Source organism: Aquarana catesbeiana, linkage group LG02 (genome assembly GCF_042186555.1).
Source record: "Aquarana catesbeiana isolate 2022-GZ linkage group LG02, ASM4218655v1, whole genome shotgun sequence".
Taxonomy (NCBI): domain Eukaryota; kingdom Metazoa; phylum Chordata; class Amphibia; order Anura; family Ranidae; genus Aquarana; species Aquarana catesbeiana.
In genome coordinates, this window is record NC_133325.1 from 813,824,748 (window position 1) to 813,845,916 (window position 21,169).

At 54.8% G+C, this 21,169-nt stretch overlaps 2 protein-coding genes across 4 annotated transcripts in view; both read left to right on the forward strand.

Moving 5' to 3' along the window:
- Positions 1-21,169, forward strand: part of LOC141129552 (myoferlin-like) — a 644,669-nt gene that overhangs the window by 42,421 nt on the left and 581,079 nt on the right. The window lies entirely within an intron of this gene.
- Positions 1-21,169, forward strand: part of LOC141129551 (uncharacterized) — a 38,803-nt gene that overhangs the window by 908 nt on the left and 16,726 nt on the right. For all 3 annotated transcript variants that reach the window (XM_073617648.1, XM_073617649.1, XM_073617650.1), the window contains exons 2-4: positions 6,241-6,367; positions 7,403-7,528; positions 10,336-10,459. In XM_073617648.1, the coding sequence (XP_073473749.1) occupies positions 6,245-6,367; positions 7,403-7,528; positions 10,336-10,459 (373 nt within the window). In that variant the 5' untranslated portion in view covers positions 6,241-6,244. The remainder of the gene's footprint in view (positions 1-6,240; positions 6,368-7,402; positions 7,529-10,335; positions 10,460-21,169) is intronic.

The following is a 21,169-nucleotide window of genomic DNA, read 5'->3' on the forward strand; positions in this document are numbered from 1 at the left end:
ACCCCTCCCCCAACACAGACCCCTCCCCCCCAACACCGACCCCTCCCCCCAACACCGATCACTGACCCCTCCCCCCAACACCGACCCCTCCCCCCAACACAGACCCCTCCTCCAACACCGATCACTGACCCCTCCCCCAACACTGACCCCTCCCCCAACACTGACCCCTCCCCCAACACTGACCCCTCCCCCAACACTGACCCCTCCCCCAACACTGACCCCTCCCCCAACACCGACCCCTCCCCCAACACGGACCCCTCCCCCACCACCGACCCCTCCCCCAACACTGACCACTCCCCCACCACCGACCCCTCCCCCCAACACCGATCACTGACCCCTCCCCCAACACCGACCCCTCCCCCCAACACCGATCACTGACCCCTCCCCCAACACCGACCCCTCCCCCAACACTGACCCCTCCCCCCCAACACGACCCCTCCCCCCAACACCGATCACTGACCCCTCCTCCAACACCGACCCCTCCCCCCAACACAGACCCCTCCCCCAACACTGACCCCTCCCCCCAACACCGATCACTGACCCCTCCCCCAACACCGACCCCTCCCCCCAACACGACCCCTCCCCCCAACACCGATCACCGACCCCTCCCCCAACACCGACCCCTCCCCCAACACTGACCCCTCCCCCCCAACACGACCCCTCCCCCCAACACCGATCACCGACCCCTCCCCCAACACCGACCCCTCCCCCAACACCGACCCCTCCCCCCCAACACCGACCCCTCCCCCCCAATACCGACCCCTCCCCCAACACTGACCACTCCCCCACCACGACCCCTCCCCCCAACACCGATCACTGACCCCTCCCCCAACACCGACCCCTCCCCCAACACAGACCCCTCCCCCCCAACACCGACCCCTCCCCCCAACACCGATCACTGACCCCTCCCCCCAACACCGACCCCTCCCCCCAACACAGACCCCTCCTCCAACACCGATCACTGACCCCTCCCCCAACACTGACCCCTCCCCCAACACTGACCCCTCCCCCAACACTGACCCCTCCCCCAACACTGACCCCTCCCCCAACACTGACCCCTCCCCCAACACTGACCCCTCCCCCAACACCGACCCCTCCCCCAACACCGACCCCCAACACCGATCACTGACCCCTCCCCCAACACGGACCCCTCCCCCAACACGGACCCCTCCCCCACCACCGACCCCTCCCCCAACACTGACCACTCCCCCACCACCGACCCCTCCCCCCAACACCGATCACTGACCCCTCCCCCAACACCGACCCCTCCCCCCCAACACCGATCACTGACCCCTCCCCCAACACGACCCCTCCCCCCAACACCGATCACTGACCCCTCCCCCAACACCGACCCCTCCCCCCCAACACGACCCCTCCCCCCAACACCGATCACCGACCCCTCCCCCAACACCGACCCCTCCCCCAACACCGACCCCTCCCCCAACACCGACCCCTCCCCCACCACCGACCCCTCCCCCACCACCGACCCCTCCACCAACACGACCCCTCCCCCCAACACCGACCCCTCCCCCCCAACACCGACCCCTCCCCCCCAACACTGACCACTCCCCCACCACCGACCCCTCCCCCAACACGACCCCTCCCCCCAACACCGATCACTGACCCCTCCCCCAACACCGACCCCTCCCCCAACACCGACCCCTCCCCCAACACTGACCCCTCCCCCCCAACACCGACCCCTCCCCCCAACACCGATCACTGACCCCTCCTCCAACACCGACCCCTCCCCCCAACACAGACCCCTCCCCCAACACGGACCCCTCCCCCCAACACCGATCACTGACCCCTCCCCCAACACTGACCCCTCCCCCAACACCGACCCTTCCCCCCCAACACCGACCCTTCCCCCAACACGGACCCCTCCCCCAACACGGACCCCTCCCCCAACACGGACCCCTCCCCCAACACGGACCCCTCCCCCAACACGGACCCCTCCCCCAACACGGACCCCTCCCCCAACACGGACCCCTCCCCCAACACCGACCCCTCCCCCAACACCGACCCCTCCCCCACCACCGACCCCTCCCCCACCACCGACCCCTCCCCCACCACCGACCCCTCCCCCAACACGACCCCTCCCCCCAACACCGATCACTGACCCCTCCCCCCAACACGGACCCCTCCCCCCAACACGGACCCCTCCCCCCAACACGGACCCCTCCCCCCAACACGGACCCCTCCCCCCAACACCGATCACCGACCCCTCCCCCCATCACCGACCCCTCCCCCCACACCGACCCGTCCCCCCAACACCGACCCGTCCCCCTATCACCGACCCCTCCCCCCAACACGGACCCCTCCCCCCAACACCGACCCCTCCCCCCCAACACCGACCCCTCCCCCAACACCGACTCCTCCCCCAACACCGACCCCTCCCCCCAACACCGACCCCTCCCCCCAACACCGACCCGTCCCCCAACACCGACCCGTCCCCCCAACACCGATCACTGACCCCTCCCCCAACACGACCCCTCCCCCCAACACCGACCCCTCCCCCCCCAACACGACCCCTCCCCCCAACACCGACCCCTCCCCCCAACACGACCCCTCCCCCCAACACGACCCCTCCCCCAACACCGACCCCTCCCCCAACACCGACCCCTCCCCCCAACACCGACCCCTCCCCCAACATCGATCACTGACCCCTCCCCCCAACACGGACCCCTCCCCCCAACACGGACCCCTCCCCCAACACGGACCCCTCCCCCCAACACCGATCACTGACCCCTCCCCCAACACGGACCCCTCCCCCCAACACGGACCCCTCCCCCCAACACCGATCACCGACCCCTCCCCCCAACACGACCCCTCCCCCCAACACCGATCACTGACCCCTCCCCCAACACTGACCCCTCCCCCAACACTGACCCCTCCCCCAACACTGACCCCTCCCCCAACACTGACCCCTCCCCCCAACACCGATCACTGACCCCTCCTCCAACACCGACCCCTCCCCCCAACACAGACCCCTCCCCCAACACGGACCCCTCCCCCCAACACCGATCACTGACCCCTCCCCCAACACCGACCCCTCCCCCAACACGGACCCCTCCCCCCATCACCGACCCGTCCCCCCAACACCGACCCGTCCCCCAACACCGACCCCTCCCCCCAACACCGACCACTCCCCCCAACACCGACCCCTCCCCCAACACCGACCCCTCCCCCCCATCACCGACCACCGACCCCATCACCGACCCCACCCCCCAACACTGACCCCTCCCCCCAAAACCGATCACCGACCCCTCCCCCCAACACCGATCACCGACCCCTCCCCCCAACCCCGACCCCTCCCCCAACACGACCCCTCCCCCCAACACCGATCACCGACCCCTCCCCCCAACACCGACCCCTCCCCCCAACCCCGACCCCTCCCCCAACACGACCCCTCCCCCCAACACCGACCCCTCCCCCCAACACCGATCACCCACCCCTCCCCCACAACACCGCCCCCTCCCCCAACACCGCCCCCTCCCCCCACACCGCCCCCTCCCCCCCACACCGACCCCTCCCCCCCAACACGGACCCCTCCCCCCCAACACGGACCCCTCCCCCCCAACACGGACCCCTCCCCCCAAAACCGATCACCGACCCCTCCCCCCAACACCGATCACCGACCCCATCACCGACCCCTCCCCCCCAACACTGACCCCTCCCCCCAAAACCGATCACCGACCCTCCCCCCAACACCGATCACCGACCCCATCACCGACCCCTCCCCCCAACCCTGACCCCTCCCCCAACACCGACCCCTCCTCCAACACGACCCCTCCCCCCAACATCGACCCCTCCCCCCAACATCGACCCGTCCCCCATCACTGACCTCTCCCCCCCAACACCGACCTCTCCCCCCCAACACCGACCCCTCCCCCCCAACACGGACCCCTCCCCCCAACACGGACCCCTCCCCCCAACACGGACCCCTCCCCCCCAACACGGACCCCTCCCCCCCAACACGGACCCCTCCCCCCAACACGGACCCCTCCCCCCAACACTGACCCCTCCCCCAACATCAATCCCTGACCCCTCCCCCCAACACGGACCCCTCCCCCCAACACTGACCCCTCCCCCAACATCAATCCCTGACCCCTCCCCCCAACACTGACCCCTCCCCCCAACACCGATCACCGACCCCTCCCCCACAACACCGCCCCCTCCCCCAACACCGACCCCTCCCCCCCAACACCGACCCCTCCCCCCCAACACCGACCCCTCCCCCCAACACTGACCCCTCCCCCCAACACTGACCCCTCCCCCCAACACTGACCCCTCCCCCAACATCGATCACTGACCCCTCCCCCCAACACTGACCCCTCCCCCCAACATCGATCACTGACCCCTCCCCCCAACACTGACCCCTCCCCCCAACACCGACCCCTCCCCCCCACACCGACCCCTCCCCCTCAACACGGACCCCTCCCCCTCAACACGGACCCCTCCCCCCCAACACTGACCCCTCCCCCCCAACACTGACCCCTCTCCCCCAACACTGACCCCTCCCCCCCAACACTGACCCCCTCCCCCCCCCAACACTGACCCCTCCCCCCCCCAACACTGACCCCTCCCCCCCCAACACGGACCCCTCCCCCCCAACACGGACCCCTCCCCCCCAACACGGACCCCTCCCCCCCAACACGGACCCCTCCCCCCCAACACCGATCACCGACCCCATCACCGACCACCGACCCCTCCCCCCCAACAGCGATCACCGACCCCTCCCCCAACACCGATCACCGACCCCTCCCCCCCAACACCGATCATTGACCAGTAGGCGGGGCCCTTTTGTCCAGTAGGCGGGGCCCTTTTGACCAGTAGGCGGGGCCCTTTTGTCCAGTAGGCGGGGCCCTTTTGTCCAGTAGGCGGGGATCTCTGACCAGTAGGCGGGGCCCTTTTGTCCAGTAGGCGGGGATCTCTGACCAGTAGGCGGGGCCATTTTGTCCAGTAGGCGGGGATCTCTGACCAGTAGGCGGGGCCCTTTTGTCCTGTAGGCGGGGATCTATGACCAGTAGGCGGGGCCCTTTTGTCCAGTAGGCGGGGATCTCTGACCAGTAGGCGGGGCCCTTTTGTCCAGTAGGCGGGGATCTCTGACCAGTAGGCGGGGCCCTTTTGTCCAGTAGGCGGGGATCTCTGACCAGTTGGCGGGGCCCTTTTGTCCTGTAGGCGGGGATCTATGACCAGTAGGCAGGGCCCTTTTGTCCAGTAGGCGGGGATCTCTGAGCAGTAGGCGGGGATCTCTGACCAGTAGGCGGGGCCCTTTTGTCCAGTAAGCGGGTATCTCTGACCAGTAGGCGGGGATCTCTGACCAGTAGGCTGGGCCCTTTTGTCCAGTAGGTGGGGATCTCTGACCAGTAGGCGGTGCCCTTTTGTCCAGTAGGCGGGTATCTCTGACCAGTAGGCGGGGATCTCTGACCAGTAGGCGGGGATCTCTGACCAGTAGGCGGGGCCCTTTTGTCCAGTAGGTGGGGATCTCTGACCAGTAGGCGGTGCCCTTTTGTCCAGTAGGCGGGTATCTCTGACCAGTAGGCGGGGATCTCTGACCAGTAGGCGGGGTCCTTTTGTCCAGTAGGCGGGGATCTCTGACCAGTAGGCGGGGCCCTTTTGTCCAGTAGGCGGGGATCTCTGACCAGTAGGCGGGGCCCTTTTGTCCAGTAGGCGGGGATCTCTGACCAGTAGGCGGGGCCCTTTTGTCCAGTAGGTGGGGATCTCTGACCAGTAGGCGGTGCCCTTTTGTCCAGTAGGCGGGTATCTCTGACCAGTAGGCGGGGATCTCTGACCAGTAGGCGGGGCCCTTTTGTCCAGTAGGTGGGGATCTCTGACCAGTAGACGGGGCCCTTTTGTCCAGTAGGTGGGGATCTCTGACCAGTAGGCGGTGCCCTTTTGTCCAGTAAGCGGGTATCTCTGACAAGTAGGCGGGGATCTCTGACCAAGTAAGCGGGTATCTCTGACAAGTAGGCGGGGATCTCTGACCAGTAGGCGGGGCCCTTTTGTCCAGTAGGCGGGGATCTCTGACCAGTAGGCGGGGCCCTTTTGTCCAATAGGCGGGGATCTCTGACCAGTAGGCGGGGCCCTTTTGTCCAGTAGGCGGGGATCTCTGACCAGTAGGCGGGGCCCTTTTGTCCAGTAGGTGCGGATCTCTGACCAGTAGGCGGGGCCCTATTGTACAGTAGGCGGGGATCTCTGACATGCTGTGATATAACGATGTTCTCTCTCCTCTGACAGTGTGATGGCTTCACTCTCCCTTCACTCCCATCCCTTCCCTGAGTCGGCCATCTTGCCTGCGAGTTCATTACCGTCACAGAGGCTGATCAGACATGCTCTGGCGATTCTTCATCTCCTGACTGTAGAGGTAAGTCACCGGGAGGAACCCCCACAGATGACACCAAACACATCCTCCCCCGGGGCCCCAACCTCTGGTTCCTCCCACGGGGCCCCAACCTCCGGTTCCTTTCCTCCCACGGGGCCCCTGACCTCCTCTGGTCCCTTTCTTCTCCCAGTCCCCCTCCGGAGCCCCTGACCTCCTCTGGTCCCTCCCCCTCCCGGTTTGTGGATGTAGGAGAGATGGGGGGGGGGTTAGAGGCTGCAGAGACATAGCAGGAGTGTCTGTGGTGTTTTGTGTGCGGTGTGGTAGGCGGGGTGTCTGTGGTGGGTGTGGTGCTGTGTGCGGTAGGCGGGGTGTCTGTGGTGGGTGCGGTGTTGTGTGCGGTAGGCGGGGTGTCTGTGGTGGGTGCGGTGTTGTGTGCAGTAGGCGTGGTGTCTGTGGTGGGTGTGGTGTTTTGTGTGCGGTGTGGTAGGCGGGGTGTCTGTGGTGGGTGTGGTGTTTTGTGTGCGGTATGGTGGGCCTCTGTGGTGGGTGTGGCTTCCTTTTTCAGTGAAGTGGGTGTGGTTTCTGTGTACATTGTGGTGTCTGACTGTTGAGAGTGGTTGGGCTGGTTTTCGTGCCTGGTGTGGTAGGTGTGGATTCTATGTCGGGCGTGGTTTCTGTCGGTTGTGGTGGGCGTTGTTTCTGTGTCGGGCGTAGTTTTTGTGTCGGGTGGGCGTGGTTTCTGTGTCGGGTGGGTGTGGTTTCTGTGTCGGGCGGGTGTGGTTTCTGTGTCGGGCGGGTGTGGTTTCTGTGTCGGGCGGGTGTGGTTTCTGTGTCGGGCGTGGTTTCTGTGTCGGGCGGGTGTGTTTTCTGTGTCGGGTGTGTTTTCTGTGTCGTGGTATCTGCGGTGGGCGTGGTTTCTGTGTCGGGTGGGCGTGGTTTCTGTGTCGGGCGTGGTTTCTGTGTCGGGCGGGCGTGGTTTCTGTGTCGGGCGGGCGTGGTTTCTGTGTCGGGCGGGCGTGGTTTCTGTGTCGGGTGTGGTAAATCCAGAGGCAGACCTGAGGATGGGGACTCTTGCAGGGTGGCGCTGTGACGTCGGCGGACGATCCCCTCTCCATGTCACATGACAGAAGACTTGATGAGAAGAAGGTTGTGGTGGATCAGATTATGAAGCTGGTTCTGGGAATCCTCCATCTACTGAATGATGTAAGAAATATTCCATCCTCCCGAGTGACATCACATCTCATGACATCATAGCAGGAGATGACTAATAGGGCGGAGTTATCTCCACCCACAGTATAAGAAAAATCCTGGCCTGAGGGGAGAGTGGCGCGGGAGCGTGTGATGAGTGATTGCCGATGGGGGGTTAACTTTCACTTCACTGATACTGGGGGGTCATCATTGATCTCACTGATACTGGGGGGTCATCATTGATCTCACTGATACTGGGGGGTCATCATTGATCTCACTGATACTGGGGGGGTCATCATTGATCTCACTGTTACTGGGGGGTCATCATTGATCTCACTGTTACTGGGGGGTCATCATTTATCTCACTGATACTGGGGGGTCATCATTGATCTCACTGATACTGGGGGGTCATCATTGATCTCACTGTTACTGGGGGGTCATCATTGATCTCACTGATACTGGGGGGTCATCATTGATCTCACTGATACTGGGGGGTCATCATTGATCTCACTGATACTGGGGGGTCATCATTGATCTCACTGATGCTGGGGGGTCATCATTGATCTCACTGATACTGGGGGGTCATCATTGATCTCACTGATACTGGGGGGTCATCATTGATCTCACTGATACTGGGGGGTCATCATTGATCTCACTGATACTGGGGGGTCATCATTGATCTCACTGATACTGGGGGGTCATCATTGATCTCACTGATACTGGGGGGTCATCATTGATCTCACTGATACTGGGGGGTCATCATTGATCTCACTGATACTGGGGGGTCATCATTGATCTCACTGATACTGGGGGGTCATCATTGATCTCACTGTTACTGGGGGGTCATCTTGATCTCACTGATACTGGGGGGTCATCATTGATCTCACTGATACTGGGGGGTCATCATTGATCTCACTGATACTGGGGGGTCATCTTGATCTCACTGATACTGGGGGGGTCATCATTGATCTCACTGACACCGATGCAGAGAAGTCACTATTGGTGAGTGGGCGGGTCATGGTGTGTACTCCATCTTCTCTCTGATTTGATTGGTGACAGCTGATTCGAGGGAATAGCTCACCACCAGCTGACTCTGGGTCACAGGAGAGAAGGTAAGTGCACCCCAAGACCCACATTACTGTACCAGACTTTTTTTTTATTTTTAGGGGTCTGTTAAGCTTGGGTTAGAGAAGGGTCGGGGGTGAATGTCAGGAGAAGGGTCGGGGGTGAATGTCAGGAGAAGGGTCGGGGGTGAATGTCAGGAGAAGGGTCGGGGGTGAATGGCTGCGGGTGAATGTTAGAGAGAAGGGTCGGGGGTGAAGGGCGGGGGGTGAATGTCAGGTGAAGGGCTGGGGGTGAATGTCAGGTGAAGGGCTGGGGGTGAATGTCAGGTGAAGGGCCGGGGGTGAATGTCAGGTGAAGGGCCGGGGGTGAATGTCAGGTGAAGGGCCGGGGGTGAATGTCAGGTGAAGGGCCGGGGGTGAATGTCAGGTGAAGGGCCGGGGGTGAATGTCAGGTGAAGGGCCGGGGGTGAATGTCAGGTGAAGGGCCGGGGGTGAATGTCAGGTGAAGGGCCGGGGGTGAATGTCAGGTGAAGGGCCGGGGGTGAAGGGCTGGGGGTGAATGTCAGGTGAAGGGCCGGGGGTGAATGTCAGGTGAAGGGCCGGGGGTGAATGTCAGGTGAAGGGCCGGGGGTGAATGTCAGGTGAAGGGCCGGGGGTGAATGTCAGGTGAAGGGCCGGGGGTGAATGTCAGGAGAAGGGCTGGGGGTGAATGTCAGGAGAAGGGCTGGGGGTGAAGGGTCGGGGGTGAATGTCAGGTGAAGGGTCGGGGGTGAATGTCAGGTGAAGGGCTGGGGGTAAATGTCAGATGAAGGACTGGGGGTGAATGTCAGGAGAAGGGCTGGGGGTGAAGGGTCGGGGGTGAATGTCAGGTGAAGGGTCGGGGGTGAATGTCAGGTGAAGGGTCGGGGGTGAATGTCAGGTGAAGGGTCGGGGGTGAATGTCAGGTGAAGGGTCGGGGGTGAATGTCGGGTGAAGGGTCGGGGGTGAATGTCAGGTGAAGGGTCGGGGGTGAATGTCAGGTGAAGGGTCGGGGGTGAATGTCAGGTGAAGGGTCGGGGGGTGAATGTCAGGTGAAGGACTGGGGGTGAATGTCAGGTGAAGGGCTGGGGGTGAAGGGTCGGGGGTGAATGTCAGGTGAAGGGTCGGGGGTGAATGTCAGGTGAAGGGTCGGGGGTGAATGTCAGGTGAAGGGTCGGGGGGTGAATGTCAGGTGAAGGACTGGGGGTGAATGTCAGGTGAAGGGCTGGGGGTGAAGGGTCGGGGGTGAATGTCAGGTGAAGGGTCGGGGGTGAATGTCAGGTGAAGGGTCGGGGGTGAATGTCAGGTGAAGGGTCGGGGGTGAATGTCAGGTGAAGGGCTGGGGGTGAATGTCAGGTGAAGGGCTGGGGGTGAATGTCAGGTGAAGGGCTGGGGGTGAATGTCAGGTGAAGGGCTGGGGGTGAAGGGTCGGGGGTGAATGTCAGGTGAAGGGCTGGGGGTGAATGTCAGGTGAAGGACTGGGGGTGAATGTCAGGTGAAGGGCTGGGGGTGAAGGGTCGGGGGTGAATGTCAGGTGAAGGGCTGGGGGTGAATGTCAGGTGAAGGACTGGGGGTGAATGTCAGGAGAAGGGCTGGGGGTGAAGGGTCGGGGGTGAATGTCAGGTGAAGGGTCGGGGGTGAATGTCAGGTGAAGGGCTGGGGGTGAATGTCAGGTGAAGGGCTGGGGGTGAATGTCAGGTGAATGTTGGGTGGTATATAGACCTGTCTGTTTATTTTCAGGGTCCCCACCTCCCAGAACACACAGACAACTTCTCGGAGGAAGAATGGCTGCGATTAGAGAAGGAGCAGCGGCAGCTGTACAGCGAGCTTGTGGCGGACAATGACCAGACTCTGCACACTCTGGGTAATCAAGAAAGAAAAAACAAGCAGCGCAAGTCCCATTGTTCATGATATATCAATGCTATCAGCAAAAATGTCCTTTAGAGCAAACCACTCTTAGTGAGATATATACAGTCTATGTACAGGGCAGCCTTTTGAGGGGAGGTGAAGCAGCTCCAGATATGCAAAAGAAGAAAAAAAACAGGAAAGGCACCTCTTAGTAAAACTGTATTTTTAATAATAACATTCCATTAAAACCACTCACATTTAAAACTTAGTTGGTCCGGCGTGTGAAGCCTCAGTATAGCTATACAAGATTGCGTCCTCCTATGTCACATAGTCACGCTCCTTCTCCTACTGCCGGCCGGTCTGTGTAGCGCGGACTTCCGGGATTCGGTAAAAATCCAGAAAGAGGCTTGGACATCCGCCGAGCAGTCGATAGGAGGGCTGGGACGCTGGAACGCAAATCCAAGTACACTCTGGGTAATGGCTGCAACCTATACAGTGTCTGTGTACACCCCAGTGACAGTCCATCTCATCCTCCCGGAGGTCCCATTGTGGTTGTGTTTAACATTATCCATGGAGGGGTACAGCTGTACAGTGGTCATATCACTGCTTTACTACAATGATGTGAATTGCACTTTGCTGGCATTGAGACTCTAAAGGCAAAATAATTAAAAAATAGTCTAGTCACATGACCTGTCAGTCACATGACTGGCTGTTCTCCAATAACAGAGAAAATTCAATGCACTATGGCAGGCCAGGAAGTAGGAATCTCCTGAGAGAGTATTTCCCTTATAGTCCGCGTCTTCCCAAGAGGATGATGGGGCTGCCCTGTTACCCCCCCCCCCCTTCTGTCTGCAGTCCGTTTAGCAAGGTTAGCTCCTCTGCCCCCCCTCCTCCCCCCCCATAACGGAGCTCCTCCGTCCCTCCTCCCCCCCCCCATAACGGAGATCCCCCCCCCCCCATAACGGAGCTCCTCCGTTCCCCCCCCCCCCCATAACGGAGCTCCTCCGTTCCCCCCCCCCCCCCCCATAACGGAGCTCCTCCGTCCCTCCTCCCCCCCCCATAACGGAGCTCCTCCGTCCCTCCTCCCCCCCCATAACGGAGCTCCTCCGTCCCTCCCCAATAACGGCGCTTCTATATCCCTCATAACTGTTAAGTGCAAATGTCCAAATTGGGCCCAAAGTGTCAATATTTTGTGTGGCCACCATTATTTCTTTATCGTACATTACGGGACACAGAGCCTAAGTAATAACTTAATGGGTTATGGGCCACCTTCAGGTGATGGACACTGGTATACCCAATCCAGGAAGTTCACTCCCTATATAACCCTTCCTCCTTCCAGGAGCACCTCAGTTTTTTTTGCCAGTGTCTGTGTCTAAGGTGTTGGTCACGAGTGAAGAGGAGCTCTGAGGAGCTCCACTGGAGGGATCCCATGCTGGATTTAAATAACCTCCACAGACCGGATCCATCCAAGACACTGAGTGGATGGTACCCGGGCCTCGCAAAGAAAAACGAGGTTTTGCCTGTAACGCCTCTCTTTGAGGGCTGGACCCAGGACTCTTTTTGGTCATGCTACAGTACCTAAAGTTGCTCCTGAGTGGTGCTATACAGGTCCAAAGGAGTGGGAACCCCTATAATAGGGACCCGGTCTTTGAAGGTTTACTAACACAGCCCGCCGTGATGGGTGAAGTTTGGATCTGTCAGTATCCTGCAGTGAGGAAAAGGTAAAGGAAGAAGCCTAGGAACTGTAAAAAGTCTACCTATGCCTTTTTCTTCCATATGAAAAACATTGTAATGCCTTAAAATCTCCACTAGAGGGAGTAAAGATACACATACCTTAGTACGTTGCTTTTCAGCAGCTCTGTGTCCAGCTACAACAACGCGTGTGTGTCCCTAGCAGCCAGGAGGGGCTTCATAATTGAACAAGGTGTAGGTGATCCTCTCCCCCCAAGTGGGAAAATTAAGGGGCTTGGGGTACAGCATTTTATTATTTACTATGGCTCCGGCTGAAACAGAACCACTGCTGAGTAAAATTTCTCCCCCCCCCCCCCCCCCTGCTGAGAGGTGCGGGCGGCGTCTTTATTACCATAATGACATTTAGTATGTTTTTAGTGTTTTTACCTGCCTTTTAGATAAAGCCTTGTACATGTGGAAACCTGCTAAGAGCATCAGATGGCGGTCGCAGCCTCCTCTCCAACGGGTCTGCATTGCAGACCCGAATGCCGTGCCGTTCGCACAAGGACTAAGGTTCATTTTGAAAAAAGGAGGGGGGGTCACTGGAAGGGGTGTGGCCTAAGGCAGCCGGCGCCGTGTGCGGGACTCAGAGTCCACGTGGAGCACACGCTGGGATGCCAATCAGGCTCACACCTGAGTTTTCTTTATAAAACAAATTTAAAATAAAAGATTTGCGCTAGGTGTGTGAAAATGTGAAAGAGAAATTATCAAAAAGAAACCGTGAAGGATATCCTGCAGCTAGGCACTATAATCCCTGATGACGTCAGTTGTGGCGAAACTGTCGTAGGGTCGTCACGTACATACGCACTGCGCATGCGTGACTTGTCCTTTAGATACTAGCAGAGCCTTTTTAATCTCATCCTTGAAAGGAACGTTTTATGCTATTGTTTTTTGGTATTTTAATAAATCACCAAGGAATCTCTACACTATTGGAGTCTTTCTTTTCTCCTTTCTTCAACAATCCACTGGACGCTGTGGAAGTGTCCTTTATTCATCAGTGTACTACGTTTGTCCTCTGGGAGCGTATCATGGAAGGTGCTCTTCACCTGACGCCAGCCAGTCGCCTGTGAGGAATATCCGGGAGATCCTAGCAGTGTTCCTGCTGTCTCTACTAAGCCTGTTTTGACCCCCCTGAATAAGGACGGTCGCAGGCTTTCTGGTAAGCCTCCATTGTTTACTGAATGGTGACGGGCAGCACAAGTGGTGAAAAATACAGATCCAGGGTCTTGCCCTGGAAGTTTTTTTTTTTTATTCTTTTCGTTTGGTTATTTTCACTTATGAACTTTTGTCACATTTTTGTGTTTATTTGCACATTTTTTTCCTGCCAATGCAGTAACCACATATGGACTTTTTTTCTTCTTTTGATGTCATTCTCTACTTGATGTTTTGCACTTTACTATGATCATTTATGTATAGGGTTATTTTATTGTACACATTGTAATCCTATACATTTGTATTATTTGTATCTTTGGTTTGTTATCCAGCGCTGCACTTTTACCTTTTCTTTATAAAACAGACGCTCTCATTATCAGAAGGTCTCTATCAGAGCAGCTGAAGAAGTCTCACACAGGTCACAGGAGCGCCGCGGCACGTAAGGGGTGTATACAGGCATTTCCAGTACAGGAAATACATTGTTACTCAGCATCAAGCTGATCTTTATGGTGCCATTGTTTTTCTAGACTATTGCTCAGCAAGTAGTATATTTTACTAGCGTGCCTCTGCTTTTGTGCTTAGCACTATGGCTTCCAGGGTTACCACAAAGGTACCAAAAATTCCACCCCAGTCGTGCTTCTACACTCATCCTCTCCGGAGATACCAGATATGGCAAGCCAGGTTAAGTCATTGGAACCAATTGGTGGTGCAACTGTTTCTCACACCTCAGCCCCTGTATACGTGACTGAAGATGCATTTTCCTCTGCCATGCTGGGCCTAGAAAGAAGATTAGCGGTTTTAATCGCGTCCTCCATTCAAATTGATAGGAAGCATGCTAGATCCCCCTCCCCCACCTCAAACTTTTTACCAAGGGCACAGGATGAGGTATTACCTTCAGGCGATCACATGGAAAAACAAGCCAATTATTCCTCTGCAGAAGAAACAACAGTTGATGAACATTTGTCAACCTCGCCATCTGAGAGATTGATGGTACAAACTCTTATAGAAATGGTTTGTTACACTTTCATGCTACTCCTAACAGAGTCAACCGTAAGTTTGGTTTCTTCCATGGGTTCTTTAAAACCTTCACAGCCTTTTCATGCATTTCCGGTCCATGCATTACTAGAAAAGCTTATTTATGCTGAATGGGATCACCCAGATAAGCATTTTCTCACTCCAAAGATATTCTCAGTTCTCTATCCCATGGAGGAGAAATTCACCAAAGATGGAAAGTACCAGCAGTAGACGCTTCGATTTCCATTGTGAATAAAAGTCTAACTTGTCCTGTAGACAATGCACAAATGCTTAAGGATCCAACAGATAAAAAGTTGGAATTCCTGTTAAAATCTACTTTTTCCTTGGCAGGGGCTGTTACTCAGTTGCTGCAATAGGCATCTGTCAGTCCCTAAAGGACCAGTTTAGACAGGCCCTTAAGGAGGTTCCTGTACAACAGGCCCGTGAGTTGACCGAACTACCAAAGGCATTATGTTTTGCCATAGACGCCATGAAAGACTCAATTCACCAGGCGTCCCGCCTTGCGCTTGTGCTAGTACACATGCGTAGGACCCTTTGGTTAAAAAATTGGTCAGCCGAAGCACCTTGCAAAAGGCTTCTGACTAGTTTCCCTTTTCATGGGGATTGACTATTTGGCGATGATTTGGATAAATGCATCCAGACAATTTCTTGTGGAAAGAGTACTCTTTTGCCAGTCAAAAGAAAGTATAAACGTCCTTCATTTAAATTAACTTTTTCTCCTGCGCCAGGGGCAACCGCCTCTAGGCAGTGGCGATGGCCTCCGCCGTCAGACTCTAGAGCAGGGGTCTTCAAACTACGGCCCTCCAGTTGTTCAGGAACTACAATTCCCATCATGCCTAGTCATGTCTGTGAATGTCAGAGTTTTACAATGCCTCATGGGACGTGTAGTTCTGCAACAGCTGGAGGGCCGTAGTTTGAGGATCCCTGCTCTAGAGGAAAACCTCAGGGTCAGGCCCAGGCACAGAAGAAGACCTGGGGCCAGAAATCTGCAAAGCAGAATACTAAAGTCTCATTGTGAAGGGGAGCCCACCCCTCGCCAGGGTGGGGGGAAGACTTCTGCAATACTCAGAAGTCTAGCAAAAGGAAATTCAGGACAGATGGGTCATCTCCACGGTGTCTCTAGGATACAGACTAGAATTTCGGGAGTTTTCACCGTCTTGTTTTCTGAGATCAAGCGTTCCCAAAGATCCAGGGAAAAGGCAATCTCTGTTTCAAGCATTAGACCGATTATTGGCTCAGGGGGTAATCCTACAGATTCCCACAGAAGAGCAAGATTTGGGGTTTTATTAAACCTGTTTAAGGTACAAAAACCAAATGGAAATGTCAGACCCATTCTAGATCTAAGGAATCTAAATCGGTTCCTGAAAATCCGCTTCTTTCGCATGGAGACGATCAGGTCAGTGGTTTCTACCCTACAAGGAAGAGAACTTCTGGCGTCTATCGACATCAGGGATGCATATCTGCATGTCCCTATATTTCCCGCTCACCAAAGGTTTCTGCGATTTGAAGTAGAACAGCAGCACTTTCAGTTTGTAGCCTTGCCCTTCAGGCTAGCTACAGCACCCTAGGTGTTCACAAATGTGCTGGCCCCACCTCTAGCCAGGCTAAGGGCACAGGGCATAACAGTCTTGGTGTACCTAGACGATCTATTGCTAATAGACCAGTCAGTAGCTCACTTGGAGCAAAGTGTGCGCATTACAACCAGTTACCTGGAAAGTCTGGGTTGGATTTTCAACCTAGAGAAGTCTTCCTTAAAACCGCTAAAAAAGCTGGAGTATTTGGGCCTGATCATAGACACAGCCCAGAAAAAGGTGTTTTTGCCTCTGGCAAAAATCAACTCCATACAAGAGCTGGTGCGGATGGTCAGGTCGAAACGAAATCCCTCAATTCGCCTTTGCATGAGGTTGTTAGGAAAGATGGTGGCTTCATTTAAAACAGTCCCCTATGCCCAGCTCCATTCCAAACTGTTGAAAAACAGTATCCTGTCTGCTTGGAACAAAACGATCCAAGCTTTGGACTTGCCAATGCGGCTGTCCCCAAGGGTGTCCCAAAGCCTCAGTTGGTAGTTACTAACCCAGAATCTGCTGGAAGGAAAATCCTTCAGACCAGTTAGCTGGAAAATGGTAACGACAGATGCCAGCGCTGGGGAGCAGTACTAGAGAAGACGACTGTCCAGGGACAGTGGTCAAGAACCAAAAGAACCTTGTCCATCAATATCCTAGAGATTCGGGCAGTGCATCTGGCTGTGAAGGCCTGGACTTCCAGGTTAAGGGATTGTCCTGTCAGGATCCAATTTGACAATGCCACGGCTGTGGCCTATATCAATCACCAAGGGGGCACCAAGAGTCTCTCAGCGCAGAGAGAGGTGAACCATGGTCTAACTTGGGCAGAAAGGAATGTTCCGTGCCTATCAGCAGTCTTCATTCTGGGAGTAGAGATTTGGCAGGCGGACTATCTGAGTCGCCAGCAGTTATTCCTGGGGGAATGGTCTCTTCACCCCGACACTTTTCGGGCTGTTTGCCAAAGATAGGGGACTCCGGACGTAGTTCTTCTAGCGTCCAGATTAGTCAACTTTGTGTGCAGGACAAGGGATCCACTCGCATGCGGAACAGATGCCTTGGTGATCCCGTGGTATCAGTTCTCACTGATCTATGCATTCCCCCTATTTAGTTGCTGCCACGACTTCTTTGCAGAATCAAGCTGGAAAGAAAGTCGGTTATTCTGGTGGCACCAGCATGGCCCAGAAGGTCATGGTATGCAGAAATCGTAAAGATGGCAGTGGAGGATCCATGGTCCCTTCCACTAAGGCCAGAACTACTCTCACAGGGGCCGATATTGCATCCTACTTTACGAATGCTAAATTTAACAGCCTGGCTATTGAAACCCACATTCCGAAGAAACGTGGGCTTTCCGGGTCCGTTATCTCTACTTTGATTAATGCAAGGAAGCCAGCTTCCAGAACTATATATTATAGAGTCTGGAGGGCTTATGTTTCCTGGTGTGAATCCAAGGGTTGGCACCCTCGGAGATATACATCATAGGCAGAATTCTTGCCTTTCTACAATTAGGTGTAGAGATGAAATTGGCCCTGAGTACTATTAAAGGCCAAGTCTCAGCCTTATCGACCTCATTTCAAAGACTGCTTGCTACACATTCTTTAATCCGGGGTTTTATGCAAGGGGTGATGCGGATTAATCCGCCAGTTAAATCACCTTTGAACCCCTTGGGACTTGAATTTAGTTTTGTCTGTGTTACAAAAACAGCCATTTGAACCGATACAACATATTCCCTTAGTCCTTTTGACAAGGAAGCTGGTGTTCTTGGTTGCTATATCCTCAGCAAGGAGGGTTTCAGAAGCGGCTGCTCTTTCTTGTAAAGAGCCATATTTGATTTTTCTTGAGGACAGAGTGGTGTTACGCCCTCGTCCAGACTTTTTTGCCAAAAGTGGTTTCAGGTTTTCATCTGAACCAAGATATTGTCTGCCATCGTTTTTTCCAAAACCATGTCCCGGGTAAGAAAAGTCACTACATTGTCTTCATGTGGTGAGAGCAGTGAAAAATCTAAAGACAACTGCTCAGATTCAAAAGACTGGTGTCTTATTTATTCTTTAAGAGGGTCCTAAGAAAGGACAGGCAGTGCCGAAATCCACTGTCGCTAAGTGGATTCGGCAAATTATAGTTCAGACTTATGATTTAAGGGGAAAGATTCCCCCTTTTCAAGTCAAAGCGTACTCTACCAGAGCGGTTAGTGCTTCTTGGGCAGTGCGTCACCAGGCCTCCATGGCTCAGATCTGTAAGGTCGCAACTTGGTCTTCACTGCATACATTCACAAAATGTTATCAGCTTGATGTAAGGAGGTATGAGGATATCGCCTTCGGGCGCAGTGTGCTGCAGTCAGCAGTATAAGTCCTCAGGTCTGGGGGTGCCATACGGGTTGTCTCTCCCTCCCCTCAAGTAGCATTGCTATGGGATGTCCCATTAAGTTATTACTTAGGCTCTGAGTCCCATGATGTACGATAAAGAAAATAGGATTTTTATAATAGCTTACCTGTAAAATCCTTTTCTTGGAGTACATCATGGGACACGGAGGTCCCTCCCCTCTTTTTTGGATTTAAGCATATTGCTTTGCTACAAAAACTGATGTGCTCCTGGAAGGAGGAGGGGTTATATAGGGAGTGAACTTCCTGGATTGAGTATACCAGTGTCCATCACCTGAAGGTGGCCTATAACCCATTAAGTTATTACTTAGGCTCTGTGTCCCATGATGCACTCCAAGAAAAGGATTTTACAGGTAAGCTGTTATAAAAATTCTATTTTTCCAGCACTGCCTTAACCCTCTTGGAGATAACCAGAGCTTCACAGGTTGCCACTGGAGTCCTCTTCCCCTCCTCCATGACGACTTCACAGAGCTGGTGGATGTTAGTGACCTTGTGCTCCTCCACCTTCCGTTTGAGGTTCCGCACAGATGATCAATAGGGTTTAGGTCTGGAGACATGCTTGGCCAGTCCATCACCTTTACCCTCAGCTTCTTTAGCAAGGCAGTGGTGGTCTTGGAGGTGTGTTTGGGGTGGTTATCATGTTGGAATACTGCCCTGCGGTCCAGTCTCTGAAGGGAGGGGATTATATTCTCTGCTTCAGTAGGTCACAGTACATGTTGGCATTCATGGTTCCCTCAATGATCTGTAGCCCCCCAGTGCCGGCAGCACTCATGCAGCCCCAGACCATGACACTCCCACCACCATGCTTGACTGTAGACAAGACACACTTGTCTTTGTCCTCCTCACCTGGTTGCCCCCACACACGCTTGTCACCATCTGAACCAAATAACTTTATCTTGGTCTCATCAGACCACAGGACATGGTTCCAGTAACCCATGTCCTTAGTCTGCTTGTCTTCAGCAAACTGTTTGTGGACTTTCTTGTGCATCATCTTTAGAAGAGGCTTCCTTCTGGGATGACAGCCATGCAGACCAATTTGATGCAGTGTGCGGCGTATGGTCTGAGCACTGACAGGCTGACCCCCCCACCCCTACAACCTCTGCAGCAATGCTGGCAGCACTCATACCTCTATTTCCCAAAGACAACCTCTGGATATGACGCTGAGCACGTGACCTCAACTTCTTTGGTGGACCATGGCGAGGCCTGTTCTGAGTGGGACCTGTCCTGTTATACCGCTGTATGGTCTTGGCCACAGTTTCAGGGTCTTGGCAATCTTCTTATAGCCTAGGCCATCTTTATGTAGAGCAACAATTCTTTTTTTTCAGATCCTCAGAGAGTTCTTTGCCATGAGGTGCCATGCTGTACTTCCAGTGACCAGTATGAGAGAGTGAGAGCGATAACACCAAATTTAACACACCTGCTCCCCATTCACACCTGAGACCTTGTAACACTAACAAATCACATGACATCGGGGGGGGGGGGGGGGGGGGATGGCTAATTGGGCCCAATTTGGACATTTTCACTTAGGGGTGTGCTGACTTTTGTTGCCAGCGGTTTAGACATTAATGGCTGTGTGTTGAGTTATTTTGAGGGGGCAGCAAATTTACACTGTTACACTCACTACTTTACATTGTAGCAAGGTGTCATTTCTTCAGTGTTGTCACATGAAAAGATAGAAGAAAAGATTTCCAAAAATGTGACTAAGGGGTGTACTTACTTTTGTCAGATACTGTACACAGTGTAGTACACACACAGCTTAGTACATCGTCCATACATGTCAGTATACACAATGCAGTACACATACAGATCAGTACATCGTCCATACATGTCAGTAAGTGGCTGAGAACTTGTGAATGTGTGAGGAGCAATGCCTCGTGGCACATGTAGTCCTGGACATGAGAAGGAAGTGATTTAAAGTGGTTCTAAAGGCAGAAGTCTTTTTAACTGAATGCATTCAGGTGAAAAACCTTCTGGGAGCAGCACCCCCCCCACATACTTATCTGAACCCTATCTCCATCCAGCGACGTGCATGAGAGCAGTGGCTCTCCCGGGTCTTTCTCTCTCTCTCTCTCTTTCTCTCTCCTCATTGGCTCACATAGCAGCTGGAGCCATTGGCTCCTGTCAATCACAACCAGTGAGCCAATGAGGAGAGAGCGGGGGGCTGGGACAAGCCACGCTCTGTGTGTGAATGGATGATGTCCATTCACAGGAGGGTGGCTCTGGAGTGAACCTGCTCGAGTGCCCCCATAGGATGAGGCTAGCTTTTGGGGGCACTCGGCAGCGGGGAGGAGCGTACGTTGCTGGCGGGGGACCCAAAAAGAAGAGGATCGGGGCTGCTCTGTCCAAAAGCATTGCACACGGCAGTTAAGTATAACATTGTAGTAATAATATTTTTTTAAATATTTGTACCTTTTTTTTAGAATTACTTTAAGTGATTCTAAAGGTAGAAGTTTTTTACATTGCTATAGGGGCGCTGGTGGGGGACCTCAGAAGAGGAGGATCGGGGTTGCTCTGTACCAGATCCAACCTCCGATTTTGTTCCCTAACCATATAGCTGCTTATTTATATTTACCACCGCATATAGATATTCAAGAATACATTTTTTAAAGGTTTTTATTCAATTAACCGAAAAAATAATCGGCCAACTCATCGATTTATGAAAATAATCGTTTGTTACAGCTCTAATCTCAGCCCTTTTTTCAATATTGGTACCATGCTTGCTTTTCACCAAACAGCTGGTGCCATTCTGGTCATTAAGCTGTCCTTTAAAAATTAGGAATAATTGTCTGGCTATAACCTGGCTAAGTTCTTTGAGAACTCTTGGGTGTAAGCCATCTGGTCCTGGTGATTTGTCCACATTGTTTGTTTGTT